The sequence below is a fragment of the Cynocephalus volans genome, chromosome 1, assembly GCF_027409185.1.
Source record: "Cynocephalus volans isolate mCynVol1 chromosome 1, mCynVol1.pri, whole genome shotgun sequence".
Classification (NCBI taxonomy): domain Eukaryota; kingdom Metazoa; phylum Chordata; class Mammalia; order Dermoptera; family Cynocephalidae; genus Cynocephalus; species Cynocephalus volans.
Genome location: NC_084460.1, coordinates 249087732 through 249109265, shown reverse-complemented (window position 1 = coordinate 249109265; position 21534 = coordinate 249087732). Strand labels below are relative to the sequence as shown.

At 34.3% G+C, this 21534-nt stretch overlaps 1 protein-coding gene across 3 annotated transcripts in view; it reads left to right on the top strand.

The window, feature by feature from the left end:
• The window catches only part of PDE1A (phosphodiesterase 1A), a 262628-nt gene that overhangs the window by 200139 nt on the left and 40955 nt on the right, over nucleotides 1-21534 (top strand). For all 3 annotated transcript variants that reach the window (XM_063080008.1, XM_063080014.1, XM_063080000.1), the window contains exons 7-10: nucleotides 3860-3960; nucleotides 13182-13307; nucleotides 15685-15786; nucleotides 15894-16014. In XM_063080008.1, the coding sequence (XP_062936078.1) occupies nucleotides 3860-3960; nucleotides 13182-13307; nucleotides 15685-15786; nucleotides 15894-16014 (450 nt within the window). The remainder of the gene's footprint in view (nucleotides 1-3859; nucleotides 3961-13181; nucleotides 13308-15684; nucleotides 15787-15893; nucleotides 16015-21534) is intronic.

Sequence of the window (21534 nt, the reverse complement as noted above, 5' to 3'; positions counted from 1 at the left end):
ACTACCTCCAAATGTCTCTTTGAATATGAAATCATCCAAGATCCTCGGCCAGGGAATACTTGCATTTGAGGGCTCCTGGCACTGTGTTCTCTCTAATACTAACAGTAGAAGAAAGAGAGATGGTTCGAAATCTATTTCTTTTGGAACTTGGAGTCCAATGACAACACCCAGAAATGACAACACTTTGGAATGACTCAATTTTTCCCTGATCAATCTACAGAAAATTTGGCACTACAAATTCTGCAAAGAAGGTGGAAATTCTGTTCTTGTAAATGGTTTCCCATACAATGCTGTTTGGAAGAATGGTAAGAGTATGGGTTTGGGAGGCAGTCAGAGGTTCTGAACCATGCTCTACCACGACCTAACTTCAGGCTGAAAGAGTTGTTAATTATGTTCTTTTACACACACCAGGAACTAAAAAAGGCAGTGTGATTTTCTGACCAAAATTCTCCCCATCCTGTACATCCAAGCATATACTTTCTCTAACACACACACACACACACACACACACACACACACACACACACACACACACACACACACACACACACACTGAGTAATTCAAATATGAAAATTGCATTGTAAGTCTGAAATCAAAGCTCTGTTATCTTCTACCCATTCAAATATCCAGTTTAATTCGGTAGAAATGCTGCTTTTGCTACCTTAGAAGAATGTGTTCAGCAAATTGCCTTCCCTGAGTAGTGAATACTGCTATGATTTGTGGAAGAAACAGAAACTTTGGAATCAGACAGGTTTTGGTTTGAATTTCTTCTCTGCCACTACATAGCTATGTGACCATTGGAATGTTGATTAAATTCTTTGGAATTCAGCTCTGTTATCAGCAACAGAAGGAAAAATATTTATCTAGTGAATAGTAAATAGGATGGTTATAAGTGAGACCATCTAAGCGAAGTGTCCAGTTAATGGTAGTTCCCTTCTCTTCCTTGTCATCATCATACATGCTCTCAGTGGTGCTGAGTACCTCTTTATGATGTAATTTGAGGACTGCTCATTTTAGAGTAAGTCTCCCTGACTATTTCTCTGGGAAAAATGCAACCTACAATACCGCTGAAGCTCAGTGTCTGCATTGCTCATGATTCATCATTCCAACCCTTTGTTTCTGTCCATTGAGAATCAGAAGAACCTCAGTTGACCTCTGTTTCAGTTGGGAAGAGTGATATGATTCAGCCTCATTCTCTCTGACTTTTTCTCATTAATCATTTACAAAATCCATGAATTTAAGCATCCATTTTCTGAGTTAAAATTCTCATTTGACACCAGCATAAAATGAACCAGCAGCTAAGGAGCAATTCAAAATTCTACTTTCACTAATACAGAATAGATGTGTTTTCAATTAAGTGTGAAAAGTTCAGTGGTTCTCTCCTCCCAAACTATTTTGTAGTGTAAACTTAATCATTAAGGGCATATAGTGTGGCCATAAATAAGAGGAATTCATGAAGGAAGTACTATTTATGGAAGGCAGAGATTAATTAGAATAAAAACAAGAAATACATTTATAATTGATTTTGACAGCTAGGAAGATAATAATTTTAAATTCCTATGAGCTAATCTATAATTAAATTCCATCTATGATTTCCTCATTTATTTTTTTTTACTATTACAGCTTCATATTCTATATTTTCATAGTGGATGTTGAATATAGATCTTTTAAAAAAACAGTTAAATCTGTAAATCCATAAATATAACCAAGAAGAAAGAATTTAAGAACATTGGTGTTTTTTTTTCTCATGGAATAATTTTCTTTTATAAAATAATGTGTTTCTAGGGTTACAAACACTGGTTTAACTTCAATTGCTATTCATTTCATGGTGTTCAATTCTACAGTCTCATTGGGGACATTGGAGGCTCAATCCCAGTTCAGCCTATAATCTGGGCCATTAATATGGTCACTTTCTTCCTTTTGATGACTCACAATTAAATGCATTTATAAACATAGAACAGCTAGTTATATCAACTCTCTTTGGTTCTGAAAATTATTTCTGCTTCAGTCATTCAACTGTGAGACATTTATACTTGAATTGAAATCACTAAAGATATATTAGCTTTTGTTTTACAGATTTAATACCTTAAACAATGTATTTAAAGTAGGAAGTTCAGTAAAATGCCATTTCTTCTGTATTTTATTATATGGAAATACTTGTGAGAGGCAAGTGCATGCATTTACTCTAAACTTCTTTTAAAAACCCACAGAGGAATGATCACTAATCCCATTTTCATTAAAAGTGTAGCTGAGAGGATAAATAACTTATTTTCCTGAGGATCGACAGAATTTAAAACCAGGATTGTCTGATTCCACAGTCTCTTCCACTACTCCCTACTACCTTCTCTAATGCAAAACTAGTGAAATCAAGTTCAATAAACAAATATGAAGTTCCTGTAATGTACCACATACCATGATAAGTTCTATGAAAAGGACGAAGATTCATAAGACCCTGCCTTTGGCCACTGTGAGATCCAGGCCTTGCCACGTGACTCGAGGACCTACAATGGCTCTCCCTTGACTTTTATATAAAATTCAAATTCGTCAGTTGTAATCAAGGTAGCCCATCAGCTCTTCCATACTCTCCACCCTATTTTCAATCTCACTTCAGTTGACTCTTCAACACAGTTGTGCTATTGACAATTCTATTTCAATTCGGGCCCCTATAACATCATCCTACATTTGCTTTTTTATTTAAAATCCTCTGTCCCCAACCCTGCACTTACCTATCAATCTTTCTCCACCCTTTTTCCAAGATCCACTGCCACCAAATAGCCTGTCTATCTGCCCTTAGATGGCATCTTTATTCTGTGACCCTTTATCAAATATTTATGTAATTTACAGGATTTTTTTCTGTTATTTTGTGTAAGATCTTTAATTGTTTCAAGTGTATGAAATAAGAGCACTAAGAATGAGCTCATTATCATTTTGGACCCTCCATCCCTACCATCAAGTATCATCTACTTGCAGCACTGTCCAGTGGAACTTTCTGTGATGATAGAAATGATTTGTATCTGTGCTGTTCAGCTAATGTAACTGGGAAAGTGAATTTATTTTTACTTTATTTATTTTTAATTTAAGTAGTCACAAATTCGGACAGTGCAGTAAAAATGATATGCAAAAGTGAACCATGAATAAACAGTTGAATTATTTCTAAATGGACTTATAATAGCAGAAAAATTGTGTTAAACAATTTAGTTAGTAATAGAAACATCAATGTATATGAAGCAGATGGTCCTGGATTTTATGTGAAAGCATTTATTATTTCCTTTATTATTATTAAATTTAACTGCACAGTCATAAAATACATGTTTAATGAATAGAAAATTTGGTAAATTCTCAGAAACTCTTCTAAACATTTAAATATAAAGGTAAAGTTTAGTTTATCTTATGAACAAAGTAAATATTTTCAATTTTTAGATGAAAAATTTCTTATAATAGGGACTTCTACAAAACTTGGGCTAAAAGACATTTATTTTAATGATGTGGAACTATACGTTAAAAATCACTAAACTGTAATTGATTTCATAAAGAACTCAAATTGGTAAACCCGAATTCAAAATCCGGTCAAGTTCCACATTTTAAATCATAGAAAGTGACTTATTTTCCAATTAGTGAGGACAATTATATTTTGAATTTTGAATTTTAAACTTATACAAGCTGTAAAACAATCATTGACCTCATGAAGCATACATTATACATAATTAATGGAGGTGAAATAGGAAGAAAAATTATTTAAAGAAATAAAAAATAATTTTATATGATTACATATATTGGGTACACTGAAAATCTTTTTTGTAGAAAAGAAAGATGGCCTCTGCTTTCTTAATATGACAGAATCTTTCTGTAATTTACTAGCACTGGCTCACTGAACTGGAAATTTTAGCAATGGTCTTCGCTGCTGCCATTCATGATTACGAGCACACAGGGACTACAAACAACTTTCATATTCAGACAAGGTAAGTTAGATAAAGCACTAACTTTCGTAAGTTAAATGTTGAATTTATTTTTCTGCATATTATTCATTTTTAAAAGAATTTTTTTAAAACAGTAAAGATTCTAATAAAAAATAGGTTTAATAAATTTTTAGCAACATTTTTTAAGTGCAAACACTTCAATCAGTTATTACTTTTCTTGGGCATGAAGGTGACAATCAGCTTTTTATCTCATGAATATTCATAACCAACAAAAAATTGTTTTAATTATTATTTTTCAATAATCTTACATGTATTTTTTAGCATATTTAGCAGTTTTAAGAACATGAAAATGTGCAAGACAATTTATCTCTGCCTACAATTTATACAGTGAACTGTCACACAAGTCAGACGTCTAGTCACTGAGACAAATCTTGCAACGTTTTATTTAAGGTATTGGTTTGGCATCATTATGTATTTGAAAGTAATAAAATTGTATTTCTGAAAAAAATCCCAAAATCAAATTTCTGGGCCAGCATGAAGTATTAAATCTAAAATAACTGGAAAATAATATTCTGTAATGATGGTTATTATGGCAGTTATTCAAATCAAAATAGCAAAGTGGAAATGTATTAGTCTGCCATAATAAAATGCCACAGACTGGGTGGCTTACACAACACAAATTTACTTTCTCACAGTTCTGGAGGCTGGGAGTCCAAGATCAAGGTGTCAACAGGTGTGGTTTCTTCTGAGGCCTCTCTCCTTGACTTGTAGATGGCCATCTTCTTGCTGTATCCTCACATGGTCTTTTCTCTGTGTGCATGCACCCCTGGCGTCTCTTCTTTTTTTTTTTTCAAGGACACCAGTCATTGGATACAGGCTCTACCTTTATTAGCTCATTTAACCTTAATTACATCCTTAAAAGCCCTATCTCCAAATGGATTGAGGGTTAGGACTTCAACATATGAATTTTGGAGGTGACACAATTCAGTCTACAGCAAGAAGGTATCCTAAGCTCTTTTTAATTGGTCAGAGTTCTCAGTGCCTCAGAGACATAATTTGGTCTTGGACCCATCAAGAACCAACTTACTTTATATATGTGGGATCCTGAAATTTCTACTTTCACCAGTCCGGGATGCTTAACAAGGAATTGTAAGTTAGGAGACTGTCATTTCTCTGCAACCACTGCAGGATCTTCTATTCTTGCTCACGGAAAACTACACCTAGTTATTTTTTGTTCTTTTTTTTAAAAAAAATTATTACCCTTTATTTCCTAGAGAAGTTTTAGGTTTATAGGAAAATTGCACAGAAAGTACAGAGAGTTCCCATTTACTCAATTCTGCCGCACTACAGTTTCCCACGTTATTGACAACTAAAATCTATAGTTTACATTGGAGTTCACTGTTTGTGTTATAGGTTCTATGGGTTTAGACAAATGTATGATGTCATGTATCAATCATTGCAGTGCAATAATTTCACTTCCCTAAAAGTCATCTATGCTTCACCTGCTCATTCTTCCTCTCCCTTTACCCCTGGTAACCACTGATACATTTAATGTCTCTTTAGTTTTGCCTTTTCTAAAATGTCATAGAGTTGAAATCATACTGTATGTAGCCTTTCAGTCTAGTTTCTTTCACTTAACAATATGAGTTTAATGTTCTTCCTTGTCTTTTCATAACTTGATAGCTCATTTCTTTTTATCACTGAATAATATTCCATTGTATAGATGTACTACAGTTTGTTTATCTGTTCACCTACTGAAGGAAATCTTGGTTGACCCCAATTTTTGGAACTTATGAATAAAGCTTTCTTAAGCATACATGTGCAGGTTTTTGTGTGTTTAGAAATAGATATATTTTTAACAACTAATTTTCCAGGTGTAGGGAGTCATTGTTTTGATGTGGGAGGCATAGAAACAGTTTATTAAAATATTACAAATTTTAGAATTTAAAGAGACCCTACAGTGATGGAGATCCACATTATATATCACCTAGTCTAAGCCTTATAGTCTAAGAAAACAAAGATCTTGAGAGGTGAAGTTGCTTATTTATATGCACACAGTCAGGTGTGGCCTCTTGATGGACACAGGAAGAGCTAAACTTCAAATAATGAAATACTGAGGGAGATATTCTGTCTATGCCTGGAATGGAGGAAACCTTTAAGTCCCTCAGACCTACATAGAGTGAAGGGAAAAGGAAAATCTTGGAAGGTGGTTGTGCAACAGGAATGTTATCAACCTACACATATTTGCAGAGTATAGGGATTATTATTTTTTTTTTGCTTTTATTTGTGTTAAACATCAAAGGAAAAGAAACCTATGCTGATCAGTTTTGCTTATCAAAGACCCTCTACAGCCATTGAATCCATAATGAGGAGGATTTTAATTAAAGACAACTCATTACTGAGCTGGGCTCTGTACAGTATGACAGTCTTAGGGGTTGGAGAAAAGAGCAAGTGATTTGTTACCAAAGAGCAATTCTTTTCGATTCTGAAAAGTAAGGCAACAGACTGGCCTTTTCCAGCAGCACTGTTAGATCATCGCTTCTAGCTTTCTCCTTTTACTATTCATCTGCAACTGGATGAAGAGTCCTAATTCACTTATGCTTTGGGCTGTGAAGGGGGAGAAAGGAGGAATAGGAAGACAAGGACGAGGAGGAAGAGAAAAGAGCAGGAGAAGCAAAGGAGGAAAAAGAATCAGTCTTTTTCAGTTCAATATTAAGAAACTACATAAAAAAGGAAAAAGGTCTTATGTGTTATTTATTTTCTTATAAATTGTCCAACAGGGTCAATTATTTAATGGATTTTTAACTCTCACTATTGCCTTTACATTTTGTCCAAAGAGAAATAAGGTCATATGTCACTGAATCTGTAATTTCATTGTATTTTATATTATTCATTGTTACTTGTATTTACAGTGCTTTTCTAATATAGAAATCCATTTACTGTATAATGCAAAATGACTGAAAAGTAGTTTAGAACATAGGGCAAGACTAGATTTGAGTCGAATACAGATATTATAATGCATGAAATCCTTGAAAGTGTAAATAAATAGAAATAATTTCATCTTTATGAAGAGAAAATGCAGAGCTACATGTTACCATGGATACTGGATGTTGCTTAGAGTCTTGTTCTTTTCTTAGCAGTTAAAGACCATCTCAAACATTAAGAGCATGCTATATTCTTAGCATCCTTGTTGCATTTATTAGACAAAACCATGCATACTTTGCAACAATTAAATCTGGTTCAAAAATACTTCTTTGCTTCTTTCTGAACGGAAAGACAGTGATAATTGGAGCCATATCACATAATATTCCTAACAAAACTGCTATGGCTGAATTAGTATAAATGATGGAAAATAACAGTTTTCCCCATGATCTCTACAAACTTCTGGAAATACACGTGGTATTTTACTGGGGCAAGATCTTTTTAATTATCTCTTAAAGAAGGATTATGTGTGTACTTTCCCAGTTCTGTTTTCTGTGTATTGAGCTATGATTATTGGTTAAGGGATTTTTAGGTCTTAATTGAGATTACTAAAAGTAAATCTGTTTTGGAGATGTGTACTATTAGATAATTATGTATATTGTTTTACCTTTATGATAGTGTTAGAAAGAAAAGAGAAAGTAATCATTCAGTACGTAATAGGTCATTTCTTTATATTGGATTAATAATAAAGCTTGGCTTATCTGGCAGACTATCAGGTACAGAATTTGAATAGGTTGCTTGCAGCAAATGCCAGATCTTTTTAGATCTTTCTTTCTTCCCCCCCACCCATAAATGTTATTGTGTATATTTAAGGCATGCCACATAATGTTGTGGGATTCATGATGTTGTGGGATACATATATATAGTAAAATGGCTACTGTAGTGAAGCAAGTTAACATAGCCATCATCTTGCATAGTTACCCATTTTTGTTTTGGTTTTGTGGCAACTTTAGTTCTTTAATTTGTCCTTGTCCACTCCGGTAAACATTCAGTGCTAGGTTATACCCAGGATTTTACCCACTAAAATGTCTGAAACAGTAAGTCTTGAGTGAGGCAGTCTCACAGCTGACCTATGTGTATCTACCAGGAGGAAGGAAAGTGACAGAAGCCTGGGTGTTGGGGGAAGTGGTATCAAAGTTGCTACAGGTTTTAACTTGACTTTCCTTTTGTTATTTTTGCTGCCTACCTCCAATGTGCCAACTTATATGAATGGGTTCACTATTTTAAGACATTGAACATAGTGGTTCTGATTCCATTCCACACTTGCAAAACCATCTGACAATCTAGGAGGACAGAGGAAGGAGAAGGAAAAGCTCCATTCATACAGGTCTGAGAATGCTTGGAATATTTCACACTTTACACTAAGATACAAAATTTATCAATGCAATGTGAAATAGCATATTTGATGATCAAATTATATGAAAGTACATACCGGTAAGGAATAAATCCTTCCCTTGATGAAGTCATCATTTTGAAAGTGAAATGTCCGTTATAAATTGGTGATGACACATGCATTTTTAATTTTGTTTAAAAAATGATTTTTTCATTTTAATTTAAAACATAAAGATCCATTATTTTCATATTTAATCACAATATTATAAGTGAGAAAAAACTAGAATTACCAACAGACCAAGTGATTTTTATTATCTTCTCCACTCTCTACCCCAAATAATTTTAGCCAAAAGGAATAGGTGTGGTAATTAATTATCTGAAATGGGTACAAAGAAGTTTATTAATTCACTGATTGAATGAGAACAGTAGGTAATTTTTTTCTCCTTAGCATATCTAGAGTATCTCACATACATCTGAATTACAGATTGAAAGGAAAAGGCATAATCATATTTAAACTTTGATATTTAAAAGAAAACTAACCACCATGACCAAGTGGGATTTATCCCAATTTTGCCAGCCTGGTTCAACATCCAAATTCAATTAATGTAAAAGCTAAAGAAGAAAAATCACGATTATATCAAAAGATGTAGAAAAAGAATTTGACAAAATCCAACACCCATGCATTTTAAAAACTCTCAGTAAACTAATAATAGAGGGAACTTTTTCAATTTGGTAAAGAGTATCTATAAAAGTAGAATTGTGCTTATTGGGGGCTGGGGTTGTGGGGCAGAGGTTAGGGAGATGTTGGCCAAAAGATACAAAATTTCAGTTAGACAGAAGTAATAAGTTTGAGAGATCTGTTGTACAACATGGTGACTATAGTTAATAACAATGTTTTGTATTCTTGAAAATTGCTAAGAAAGTAGATTGTAAATGTTCTCCCCACTAAAAATGATACATACATGAGGTAATACATATGTTAATTAGCTCTATTTAGCTATTCCACAATGTATACATATTTCAAAACATCATGTTGTATGTGATAATATATACAATTTTATTTGTCAACTTAAAGTAAATTAATAAATTAGAAAAAAAGTATATTTACAAAAATCCTATAGCTAAAATCAGGAACAAGACAAGGATATCTCCTCTCACCACTGATTTTCAACACCATACTGGAAGTCCTAGCTAATGTAATAAGACAAGAAAAAAGGAAAAAAGGTATACAGATTCAGAAGATAAAACAAAACTATCTTTGTTTTCAGGTTAAATATGATTGTAGAAAATCTGAAAGAATCAATAAAAAAATTCCTGAACTAATAAGTAATTATAGAAGGGTTGCAGGATACAAAGTTGATACATAAAAGTTAATTACTTTCTTATATACCAGCAATAAACAAGTAGAATTTGAAGTTGAAAACTCAATACCATTTGCATTAGCACCCCCCAAAATGAAATAGTTGGGTTAAATCTAACAAAATGTGTATAAGATCTATGTGAGGAAATTTACAAAATTCTGATAAAATAAATAACAGATATTTCATTTTCATAGATAGGAAGACTCAATATTGTTAAGATGTCAGTTTTTACCAATTTGATCTATAGATTCAGTGCAATCCCAATCAAAATCTCAGCAAGTTATTTTGTGGGTATTGACAAAGTGATTCTAAAGTTTATATAGAGAGGCAAAAAACTCATAATAGCTAACACAATATTGAAGGAGAAGAATAACGTTGAAGAAGGAATGACACTACCTGATTTCATGACTTACTACAAAGCTACAATAGTCAAGATAGTGTGACATTGGTGAAAGAATAGGCAAATATATCAATGGAACAGACCTACAAAGATACAGTCAATTAATCTTTAACAAAGTAGTAATGGCAATACAATGAAGCAAAAATAATCTTTTTAATAAGTGGTGCTAGAGCAACTAGACATCCATTTGCAAAAATAATAGCAATAATAATAATAGTAGTAGTAGTAATAATAGTAATGAATCTAAACACAAACTGCTACACTTTGAACGTGTTCCCCAGAATTCATATGTCAGAAATTTATTTACAGTGTGATGGTGTTGGGGGGGGTGGGACCTCATGGCAGGTGCTTAAGTCATGAGGGCTCTGCCTTCTTGGACATTTTAATGCCATTGTAAAAAGGGCTCACAGGAATGGGTTTGTTCTCATGTGCTTTCTGCCTTCTACCCTGTGATGTCTTGCTCCATGTGATGACACAGCAAGAAGGCCCTCACCATATGACAGCACCTTGATTTTAGATTTCCCAGCCTCCAGAACTGTGAGAAATAAATTTGTTCTTTATAAATTACCCAGTATTAAGTATTCTGTAATAGCAGCACAAAATGTATTAAGACACAGTCCTTACACACTTCACAAAAATTAACTCAAAATGGATCACAGACCTAAATGTAAAACATAAAACTATAAACCTCCCAGAAAATAACATAGGAGAAAATCTAGATGATTGCACAGTCCATGTAAGAAAGAATTGATAAGCTGGACTTATTCACGCTCTGCCAAAGATTCTGTCACAAGAATGAAAGACAAGCCACTGAATAGGAGAAAATACTTGCAAAATATATATCTGATAAAAAGGACTGTTATGCAATATTCACAAAGAATGCTTAAAATTCAACAATAAGAAAACAAACAACCTAATTAAAAAATGGGCCAAAGACTTTATCAGACTGCACAGTAGAAAAGACATACAGATGGTAAATATGCATATGAAAAGATGCTCCACATGGTATGTCATCAGGAAAATGCAAATTCGAGCAACAGTGACATACCACTACACATCTATTACAGGGGCCAAAATCCAGGACACCAAACATGTGTAAACACCAAATGCTGACCAAGACATGGAGAAACAGAAATGCTCATGCATTGTCGGTGGGAATGCAAAATGGTACAGCCACTTTGGAAGACAGTTTGGCACTTTTTAACAAAACTGAACCTACTCTTACCATATGATCCGTCAGTTACACTCCCTGGTATTTACCTAAAGGAGTTAAAAACTTATGTCCTCACAAAAATCTGCACAAATGTTTATAGCAGCTTTATTTGTAGTTGCCAAAATTTGGAAGCAACCAAGATATTCTTCAGTAGGTGAATAGATAAAGAAACTGTGGTACATCCAGACAATGGAACATTATTCAGAGCTAAAAAGAAATGAACTATCAAGCCATGAAAAGACATGTAGGAAGCTTAAATGTGTATTACTAAGTGACAGGAGCCAATCTGAAAAGTCAACATAATCTATAATTCCAACTGCAGGACATTCTAGAAAAGCCAGAACTATGGAGACAGTAAAAAGATCAGTGGTGGCCAGAAATTAGAAGGGAGAAATGGACGAAGAGGTGGTACACAGAGAGTTTTAAGGGCAATAAAACTACCCTATATGATATCACAGTGGTAGATACATGTCATTGTACATTTGTCCAAACCCATAGAATGTACAACACCAAGAGTGAACCCTTTGAAAACTGTGGACATTGGGTGACAATGATATGTCAGTGTAAGCTGAACAAACATAATAAAAATACCAATCTTTTGGGGAATGTTGATACTAGGGGAGGTTATGGCTGTGTGGGACACACAATATACGGGAAACTTTGTACCTTCCACAGCTTTGCTGTGAACCTAAAACTCTCTAAAAAAATAAAGTCAGTATAAAATTTTAAAAATATCATATGGTTTTAAAAAAACTAAATACTTACATAATTTTAAGTGTTCAATTATTGGATTTTTATTGATGAAATGACTTGAAAACTTGCCTATCTTTTATTAGACACTTATAAAGTCTAAGGAAATCCTCTACCTGGAATTTTGTTTATTTTTTTGTTTGTTTGTTTAAAATTTTATTAATATTATTTTTTACCTTCTACAATGTTGTAGAGCAGTTGGGAGGGAGAGGGAGAGGGGAAAGGGGAAGGGAATGGGTTGGAAGAAGAAGGAAGAAGGAGGGGTGGGATTGAGCACCAGTGGCACCCCCCACATTCCCACAGCAGAGACCGGTGAGCTTCCTGTGGTGGCTTGGTTATTGCCAAGCTGGGTGCAGATGTCAAGGGGATGTGGCAATAGCTCTCACCCCCTACCACCCCAGCTCAGGAAGCTGGGGCCCTTCTTGCTGAGGCTTGCTGGTCATCACTGGGCTGGTAGAGCATTGGGGGGCATGGCTGAGACCATTGGCCCCCCACCACCTTGGCTCAGGAGAGCCTGGGGCACCTCCTGTGGTGAGTCAGTGGTCGCTGCCGGGCTGGTTGCTTGTGTGAGGGTGGGTGGTGTGGATGAAGCCCTCGGTCACCTGCTGCCCCAGCTCAGGATAGTCCAGGGCATTTCCTGTGGTGGCTCGGAGGTCATTGCTGGGGTGGCTGCACTTGTTGTGGGGGTATGGCCAAGGCCCTTGGCCCCCATCCTCGGGACTGGTTGTGGGTGTTGGGGGCATGGCTGAGGCCCCCAGCTCTCCCCTCTTCCTGGCTTGGTAGCCCAGTGGACTTCTGGTCCTTCTAAGTGTTATAGGTGTTCTTTGGTGAAATGAGACCTTTACTAGTTATCAAATTTTGTCTCTGGTCGTGGGTACTTTGTTTTTTCTTTCAGTTCTATGTTGGATTAATTTGCTCTTCCCACCACTTAAACTCTGTGTTGGAACTAATTTGTTGTCCTTTGCTTACTTCTAAAATGGGGGACCTTCCTTTGGGGACCAGTACTTGAGCTCTGTGGTTTTTTCTTTCTCTCATCATGGCTTCTCCCATCTTCATGAACTCTTTAGGTCTCTCCTCCTCTTTGCCTGAGCTCTAGCGGCCCCAGCTTGGCTGTCGTTGCTTTTTAATAGTTGTAAATTAGTTGATTTGTGGGAGAGAGTGACACTGGGGAGTGTCTATTCTGCCATCTTGACTGGAAACCCCTGGATTTTGTTTTTAATTTTAGGTCAGATGTTGCCATTTTGTATAATGATCGCTCTGTCCTGGAGAATCACCATGTGAGTGCAGCTTATCGACTTATGCAAGAAGAAGAAATGAATATATTGATAAATTTATCCAAAGATGACTGGAGGTGAGTTTCAGAGAACCTAAAGGAAATTTAATTTCAGGAAAAGGATAATAAATTATTTGATTTAAAGTGAAGAAAACAGGTCAAAGTCAATGTCTTCCCCATACTCCAAACTCAATTACTGTTGACTGAATGACTCTAAGAAGGATTAGTACCTAGAAGACTAGATGGGCAAAAGTAGAAGAAGGTGGGAGACAAATTTTGAAATATTCCCTAAGGTCCAGGAGAGAGATTATTTCCATCTAGAGTATTAGTCTATGTTTTCATCAATGATTATCATTCCCAGAGGTAATATTAATGATATTAATTTTTATTATTATTCCTTTGAATTAACCTTTTTCTTTCTCAAAGTTGACTGTTTCAGTGTGATTTTATTTCCTATTATATTTTGGTCTTTACCATCTATAATATTTTATTTCAATAATTTATTGCTGTAATATCCTGTAAATTTTTTTCAGTAATTTCTCAGTCATCCCAATTGAATGTTTTTATACAGTTGTTTTAACAAATACTGTATGTATCATATGGAGTGTAGAATTTAATAGATCCAACACTTTCCAAAAATCTACAAAAGATCTATTTGCTATTATAATCTTGATGACATTTTACTAAGAATTAAAATATGGCTATCTTCTTAAAAATCTATTGGCTTTCTGTGTTACATATCTGTATGTTTCTTAAAGTGCCTTTAGTAAGAGTAAATACATTAATTTAAAAGTTTCAACAAGAAAAATTTATGAATTAAGTAACATTTCCCTTGTGCACTATTTTGCCTAGTTTATTGAAATATTATTACTTGATTATTGATAGTATCTAACATTTACTGATTACTTATCTGCAAAGCACAATATATTTATCAGAGTCTATAGATTTCATAAAATTATAGTCCCATTTTCCTTAGTTAACATAAATATTTTGGTTCAGTTGCTGTTCTAATATGTGTCTTGTCATAATTTCAAAGAAAAAATGTAATTGAGAATAATTTTACTAGCTACCTTTAATAGCTTTTTCCCCTTAACGTTTAGGTAAAATTATTCTAAGCAAGCTATCCAATATATAAACATTAGGCAGAGTTTTGATTTCTCATGGCTTCTATCTAAAAATCTGATTGAATTGAGCACCTGTAATTTTCAACAAGAACCTCCAATATGTGGTTCTTTTAAAAAACAAATGATCTGATCAAAGAATCTTTAAGTAAAATACCTTTGACACAAAAATGTAATTCAAGTTTACTGCACACCTTTGATTTATCTTACTCTACTGGCTACACTCTAGAATGAAAACAAAGTATGGTTTCCAGTACAAGTGACTTTTTATTTATCTGTACAGAGCAAACAAGGAGTTGTAGAACATGGGAGGCTTTGCTGGGGTGACTTATTTTCTACTTATCGTGTGAATGGGTTATTCATGCATAGGCTTTGTAATATGGTCACTGTATTTATAGCATCTTGGTTAAAAACTTCACAAGTACCAATAGCTTTTTGTCTATGTTATGTAGGGTCAGGTCAGGTCTCAAAAGCTTAAACAGAGAAGCCCCATTCACTGTATTATCTTGGCTTCTTTGGGGATCTTATGAAGGAAGGTTGGCACAGTGCAGTGATCCAGGTGTCAGCTTTGGGAATGGGAACCGTTGGGGTTGAATCTTATCTCAGCCATCCTCTAGCTTTGTGACTGGGCAAACAATTCAGTCTCCTCTGGGAGTAACATTAATCCCCCCTCACAGGGTTGTTATGAGGATTAAATGTCTTAATATACGTACAAAGCAAGTAGAATGGTACCTGGACTGAATAAATACTGAATACATAGAAACATAGTACTGATTTTATTAATAATAGTGATTTTATTAAAAAGATGCATAATGCGGAAGGAGCAGAGAGGGTCTTGAGAGTCCTTGCCCTTTCGTCCTCGTCTCTTCACTGTGACATCAAGCCTTTTGGTTTTGTTGACCATATGGATTTAGAATGGTGTCAAGCCCCACTGGGCTGCATTTTTTCTTCCAAAGCGTTCAAACACAGTGCTCAGAATAGCTTTCCTTTAAAATGTCTAAGGATCCTTTCAGAAAAACATTAATATTTAGGAATTATGAGTGGGGGAAGGTGTGGGAATTACAAAGGAAAGCATCTAATTCCGTAGGGGCGATGTTAAACAGCCCCGTTCTCAGATTACTCTGTTGCTAACATCTTAAATCCACGAGAGTTAAACAAAAGGTTTTGTAAAACGATGTCAAACTTTGGTGAGCACTTTTACATTTAAAAAGTAGTGTCTTTTGTGTTCATTTCCACTAAGAAAAATAAAATATAATTAGTGATATTTAAGGAAATATTCCACTTCAGAACAATAAAGAACTGAATGAACCTTTTTCCTTTTGATGGCTCTACAGGGATCTTCGGAACCTAGTGATTGAAATGGTTTTATCTACAGACATGTCAGGTCACTTCCAGCAAATTAAAAATATAAGAAACAGTTTGCAGCAACCTGAAGGGTAAGTTATTTTCTTTTGTCATGTTAAAGTTCTGTGGGCTTGGACTCAGAAAAGACTATAATTGATTTCTTTTTTCTGATAATTTGAGCATGTCCTTGATTTGACAGGATTGACAGAGCCAAAACCATGTCCCTGATTCTCCACGCAGCAGACATCAGCCACCCAGCCAAATCCTGGAAGCTGCACTACCGGTGGACCATGGCTCTGATGGAGGAGTTTTTCCTGCAGGTGCCTCTTTCACACTCTGTGCAGATATTTTTGAAATAGTGACTTGTGCATATTGAAATACACCTTTTCTGTACAGAATCCAGGACTTGTGACTTATTATTCATATCAACTGGCCACAACACATTCTTGGGGGTTTTGGCAGAATTTAATCTTTCAGATAAATGTATTAAATAATCCTGTGTAGTATAGAATATGTTTTAAAGAGAGTCAAGTTTTTGTTCTCAGATGTCACTCTCAGGAAAGAAAGAAAGAAACAAATTAGAATTGTTATCTACTGTTTAGAGGTAAGTGCTAAAACAGAGACAGCAAATAGCTCTCATAATAAAAAGGGGAAGGGGTGGATACATAACCCTTCTACATACACTTGGCCAGAATATAGTCATATGTGCATAGCTGCAGTGGATGCTGAGAAATATACTTTTCAGCTGGGTGGACACATGCCTAACTAAAGAAACAAAACCAAGCAATAGACTACTGTTATGTGAGAAAACAAGCCTGGGTGTGGAGAATAGCTGGTGTTCTCGCTACAAGTATATGTGATTTTTCTCTATAGTGTAGCTGTTCTATTACCCCCCCCACACACACACACACAGCTGGTGTACTACAATACAATTATGATGCTAACCACCCAGAGTTAGCATCAAATACCATAAGTTAATGAAAGGCTCAGTCTTCCACAAGATTGGCTTCACTTCAAATGCCAGCTGCAGGTGGGGCCAAAGGACATCAGCACTTCTCACCAGGCAAATACAAATTCAGGGCTTCCCTTAACCCTCCCTAGTTTTGATAATTTGCTAGAATGACTCACAGAACTCAGGAAAGTGCTATGCTTATAATTATAGTCTTATTATAAAGGATACAGCCCAGCAACAGACAAATGAAGAGGTACATGGAGCAAGGTCTGGAGGGTCTCAGATGCAGAGCTTCCATGCCCTCTCCCAGTGGAGTTAGGCTCCATCATCCTCCTGGCTTATCAATGTGTTTACCAACTGGGCAGTTCCACTGAGCTTCTGTGACCAGAGTATTTATCAGGGTTTCATTACAAAGGCATGATTGGTTAACTCATTGGCCATGTGAATGAACTCAGTCTTCATCTCCCCTCCCACCTTCAGGGGATCAGGCTGGCCAAAGTTCAAACTCTCTAATCACATGGTTGTAGCTGGTCTTTCTGATACCAGTCCCATCCTGAAGCCATCCAGAGGTTCTGCCAAGAGTTGCCTAATCAGCATAATAGAGTCTCATATAACACAGGAAATTCCACAGATATTTGAATCTCTATGCTAGGAACTGGGAATGAAGACCAGAAATATTCTTTATTATACCACAGTTTCATTTAGAGAAGTTCTTTTATTTCTGTGTTTTCAGTTTATTTTATTTCTCAGTATGTTCTTTATTTTGAATGTGTTTTTATTGATTTTATACTTATTCTGAAGACATAAACACCAAATATGTTACGATCTTTAGATGGCTCTGGTTGCTGTCTCCATTTACCAATGGAAATGATATATAGCTTCACCTTTTTTTCTTTTCAATAAATGTGATAAATCACATCAACAAAAGCAAGGAAAAAAACATACGATCATCTCAATAGACACAGAAAAAGCACTTGACAAAATTCAAATCCCTTCATGATAAAGACTCTCAACAAATTAGATATAGAAGGAAAGTATCTCAATGCAATAAAAGCCATATATGACAAACCCACCACCAATATCATCCTGAATGGGGAAAAGCTGAAAGCTTTTTCTTTTCAAACAGGAACAAGACAAGGAGGCCCACTCTCACCACTCCTATTTAACATGGTGTTAGAGGTACTAGCCAGAGCAATTGAGCAAGAGAAAGAAATAAAGGGCATCCAGATTGGAAAAAACAAAGTCAAATTGTCCCTGTTTGCAGATGGTTTCACTTTTAAATAGCATTGCATATTCCTACGGAGAGTTACTGAGTAGCATCTTCCAAATTCAAATATTTTCATACTAAAAACAGTTTTAAAAAATATTTTAATACTTTAATACATTTTGTACTAAAAAGGTAGACTAAATGTTACAACCTATTAGATTCTAAAGGTCAACTACCAACTATAGCCAATTAGAAATTATAATTTCATATACTAAACCAGATAATAACTAGAAAATGATAAATCTAAAAAGAACTTAGGGATTTTTAAGAATAGTCCTCTCTTATTAGCATTAAAACAAAATGAAACAAAACAGAAAAATGAAGAGATAAAATGACTTTTGTCAGGTTATAAAGAAATTTTTTAATTGAATGATTATGAAAATGCAATATATAAAAATTTGTTGGATGCAACTAAAGCAGTGCTTAGAGGAAATTTTATAACTTTAAATTCTTATATTAAAAAACCCCACAATGATGTAAATGTAATTATCTATGCCTCTACCTTAAGAAGCTAGGAGAAGTTAAGAAAATTAAATCAAACAAAATAAGTTGATGAAAAGAGGTAATAAATATAAAAGCAGAAATCAGTGAAATAGGACAAGACATACAGTTGCAGAAGTTAATATAACAATTGGTTATATGAAAAAGTAATGAAATTATTTGCAAGATTTAAAAGAGCAAAAAATTATAAATAAAAGGGGATATTATTATAGATCTCACATACATCAAAAAGGTAAGGAATATTATGCACAATTTTTGCCAATAAAATTGACAGCTTAGATGAAATCGACAAATTCTTTGAAAGATACAAATTACCAAAAACAAACACAAGAAAAAAATTGTAATCTAAATATTTATAACTGTTTTTAAAAATTGGATTTGTAACTTAACTATTCTCATGAAGAAAACTCCAGGCTTAAATTGAGTTCTTAATTCTGGTTTAAATTCCAAATGCACAACTCAGTTGAGAGATGCTGACTTCTCTCAAACATTTCTGGAAGAAATAATGCCAGTCTTGCACAAATTCTTCCATGACATGGAGGAAGAGGGAAAATTGACAGCATAACTCCTGACAAAAGCTGGCAAGACTTTTCAAGTAAAGAATATTACATACCATCTCTGTCATGAAACTGGATGGAAAAAAATCCTTAAAATATTAGTATCAAATCCAGCAATATAGAAAAAGAGTATATATGATGGCTTGGGTTGGTTTCATATTCAAACACCAGTTGAAATAATTTACTATATTAGAAGAAAAAAAGGAAGAAATCGTGGTATCATTTCAATAGACGCACAAAATGCCTTTGACAAAATTCAACAGACATTGATTATAAAAAACTCTCGGCAAACTAGAAATAGGAGATGTCTCTCAACCTGGTAAATGGTCTAGAGCTAAAGTAATGCTTCATGGCCAAGTATTGAACACTTTCATACTAAGAACACAATATCTACTCTTACCACTTCTATTCAACATTGCATTTGAAGTTCTGGCCAGGGCAATAAGGTAATAAGGGTAAATAAAGAATAGATTGGATAAAAATAATAAAACTGTTCTTATTTGCAGAAACATGAATATCTACATAGAAAATGTTGAAAGATCTATGAAAAGCTACTAGAACTAATAAATGAGTTGATCAGGGTTTTAGGATCAATTGTATTTCTGTATGTGAGCAGCAAACAATTTGAAAATTAAATTATATAAAAAAATCACTTATAATAGCATAAAAGAATAAAATATTTAAGAATGTATTTAATTAAATGCATGTAAAGCCTCTATACTGAAAACTATAAAATATGGTTGAGAGAATTTTTTTAAAGACCTATATAAATGGACAGATGTACCATTTTAATCAATTGAAAGACTTAATATTGCTAAGATGTCAATTCTTCCAAAATCAATTAATACCTTTAACATAATCCTTATAAAAAATTGTAACAGGCTTCTTTGTAGAAACTGAAAAGCTGATTCTAAAATCTGCATGGAAATGTAACAGTCTAAAACAGACAAAACAATTTTAAAGATGACTAAGAAAGTTGGAGGACATACACTTCCTTATTACATGACTTAGTATAAAGCTACAGTAATCAAGGCAGTGTTATTGTCATAGAGATAGGCGAATACATTAATAAAATAGAATAGAACTCAAAATTATAAAGCTCTTTGGGGAAAACACAAGAGACTATATCTGTAATCTTTGGGATAGGTAAATATTTCTAAGAGAAGACACAAAGTATTACCTGTACAAGAAAAAAATGGTAAAGTGAACAAAAACAAAATTCAAACCTTCTGTTCTTTCAAAGACGAGGTTAAGAAAAGGCAAGCCACAGACTGAGAGAAAATATTTGTATGACAAATATTTGTTCAAGGATTGTTGCCCAGTTTTCATAGAGAACTCTTACAAATCAATAAAAAAGAGAAAACCAAACCAATTTGAGCAAACACTTCATAAAAGAAAATACTCAAGTGGTAATATACAAGTATGCTCATTGTCTGTACTTATCCAAAAACTGCAAATTAAAACCATAATGGGATACCACTACATCCCCACCAGAATGACTAAATTTGAAAGAACTGACAACATTAGGTGTTACCAAGAACGTGGAACAACCAGAAATTTCATATATCACTGGTGGGAGTATAAATCATTGCAACCACTGTGGAAAACTACTGGATAGCACCTACTGAAGTTAAACTTAATATCCCATCACTTCTGCCCCTAGGTGTATAACCCACATAAATTAGTGTTTATGCTCACCAAATGTCTTATATAGGAGTAGTCATAGCAGTATTATTTATAATAGCCCAATGCTGGAAACAGTCCAAATGTCCATCGGAAATAGAAATGGATAAATAAATAATGGTATAGTCATACAAGAAAATACTATGCAACAGTAAAAAATATTCATAGACTATTGATACAAACAACAACAATCTCAAAAAATGCATACTATGATTCCATTTATGTGAAGTTGAAAAACTGACAAAATTAATTATTAGTGATGATAAAAATCAGAACCATGGGTGCCTATATGGGGTGGGATGGGGTGATACAAATGCTCTATATCTTCATTGAGTGTAACACAAGTGTTTTCCTGATTATACACATGAGATTTGTACACAAATTTTTGCTTCAAGTTAAAAAAGAGTATTAAAAAAAAAAGTATATAAGAATGAAGGTGCCTTTTCAATGACTTAAATAAAGAAGACCTGGAAAAAAAAATCAGTGTTTTTAAAACAAATTCTCTAGTAAATCCCAGAGATTCTTAAAAATTACCATTAGACCTTTAAATAATAAAATGATGTAGTATCCTTTTCTTTTAATAATTTCAAAACAGACAAAGAATACCTGACATTTTAATAATTTCAAAACAGACAAAGAATATCTGACAGAATCATGAGAGTAATGAATTGAATGAAATTGAATCCAGATGTTTTTTAAGTTCACCATCTTATTCTTGAATTTTCTAGAAAGGTAACTGATGCTAATAATGATGATTCCAGTATGCGGTGGTTTTTGACATCTGAATTTCAAGATAGAGGGAAATTGTTTCGTAAGGCTATTTAGCTCCTCTGTCATTCTCAGTGCCTGGTAAACTGTGACTCAGACACCTGACTATTAC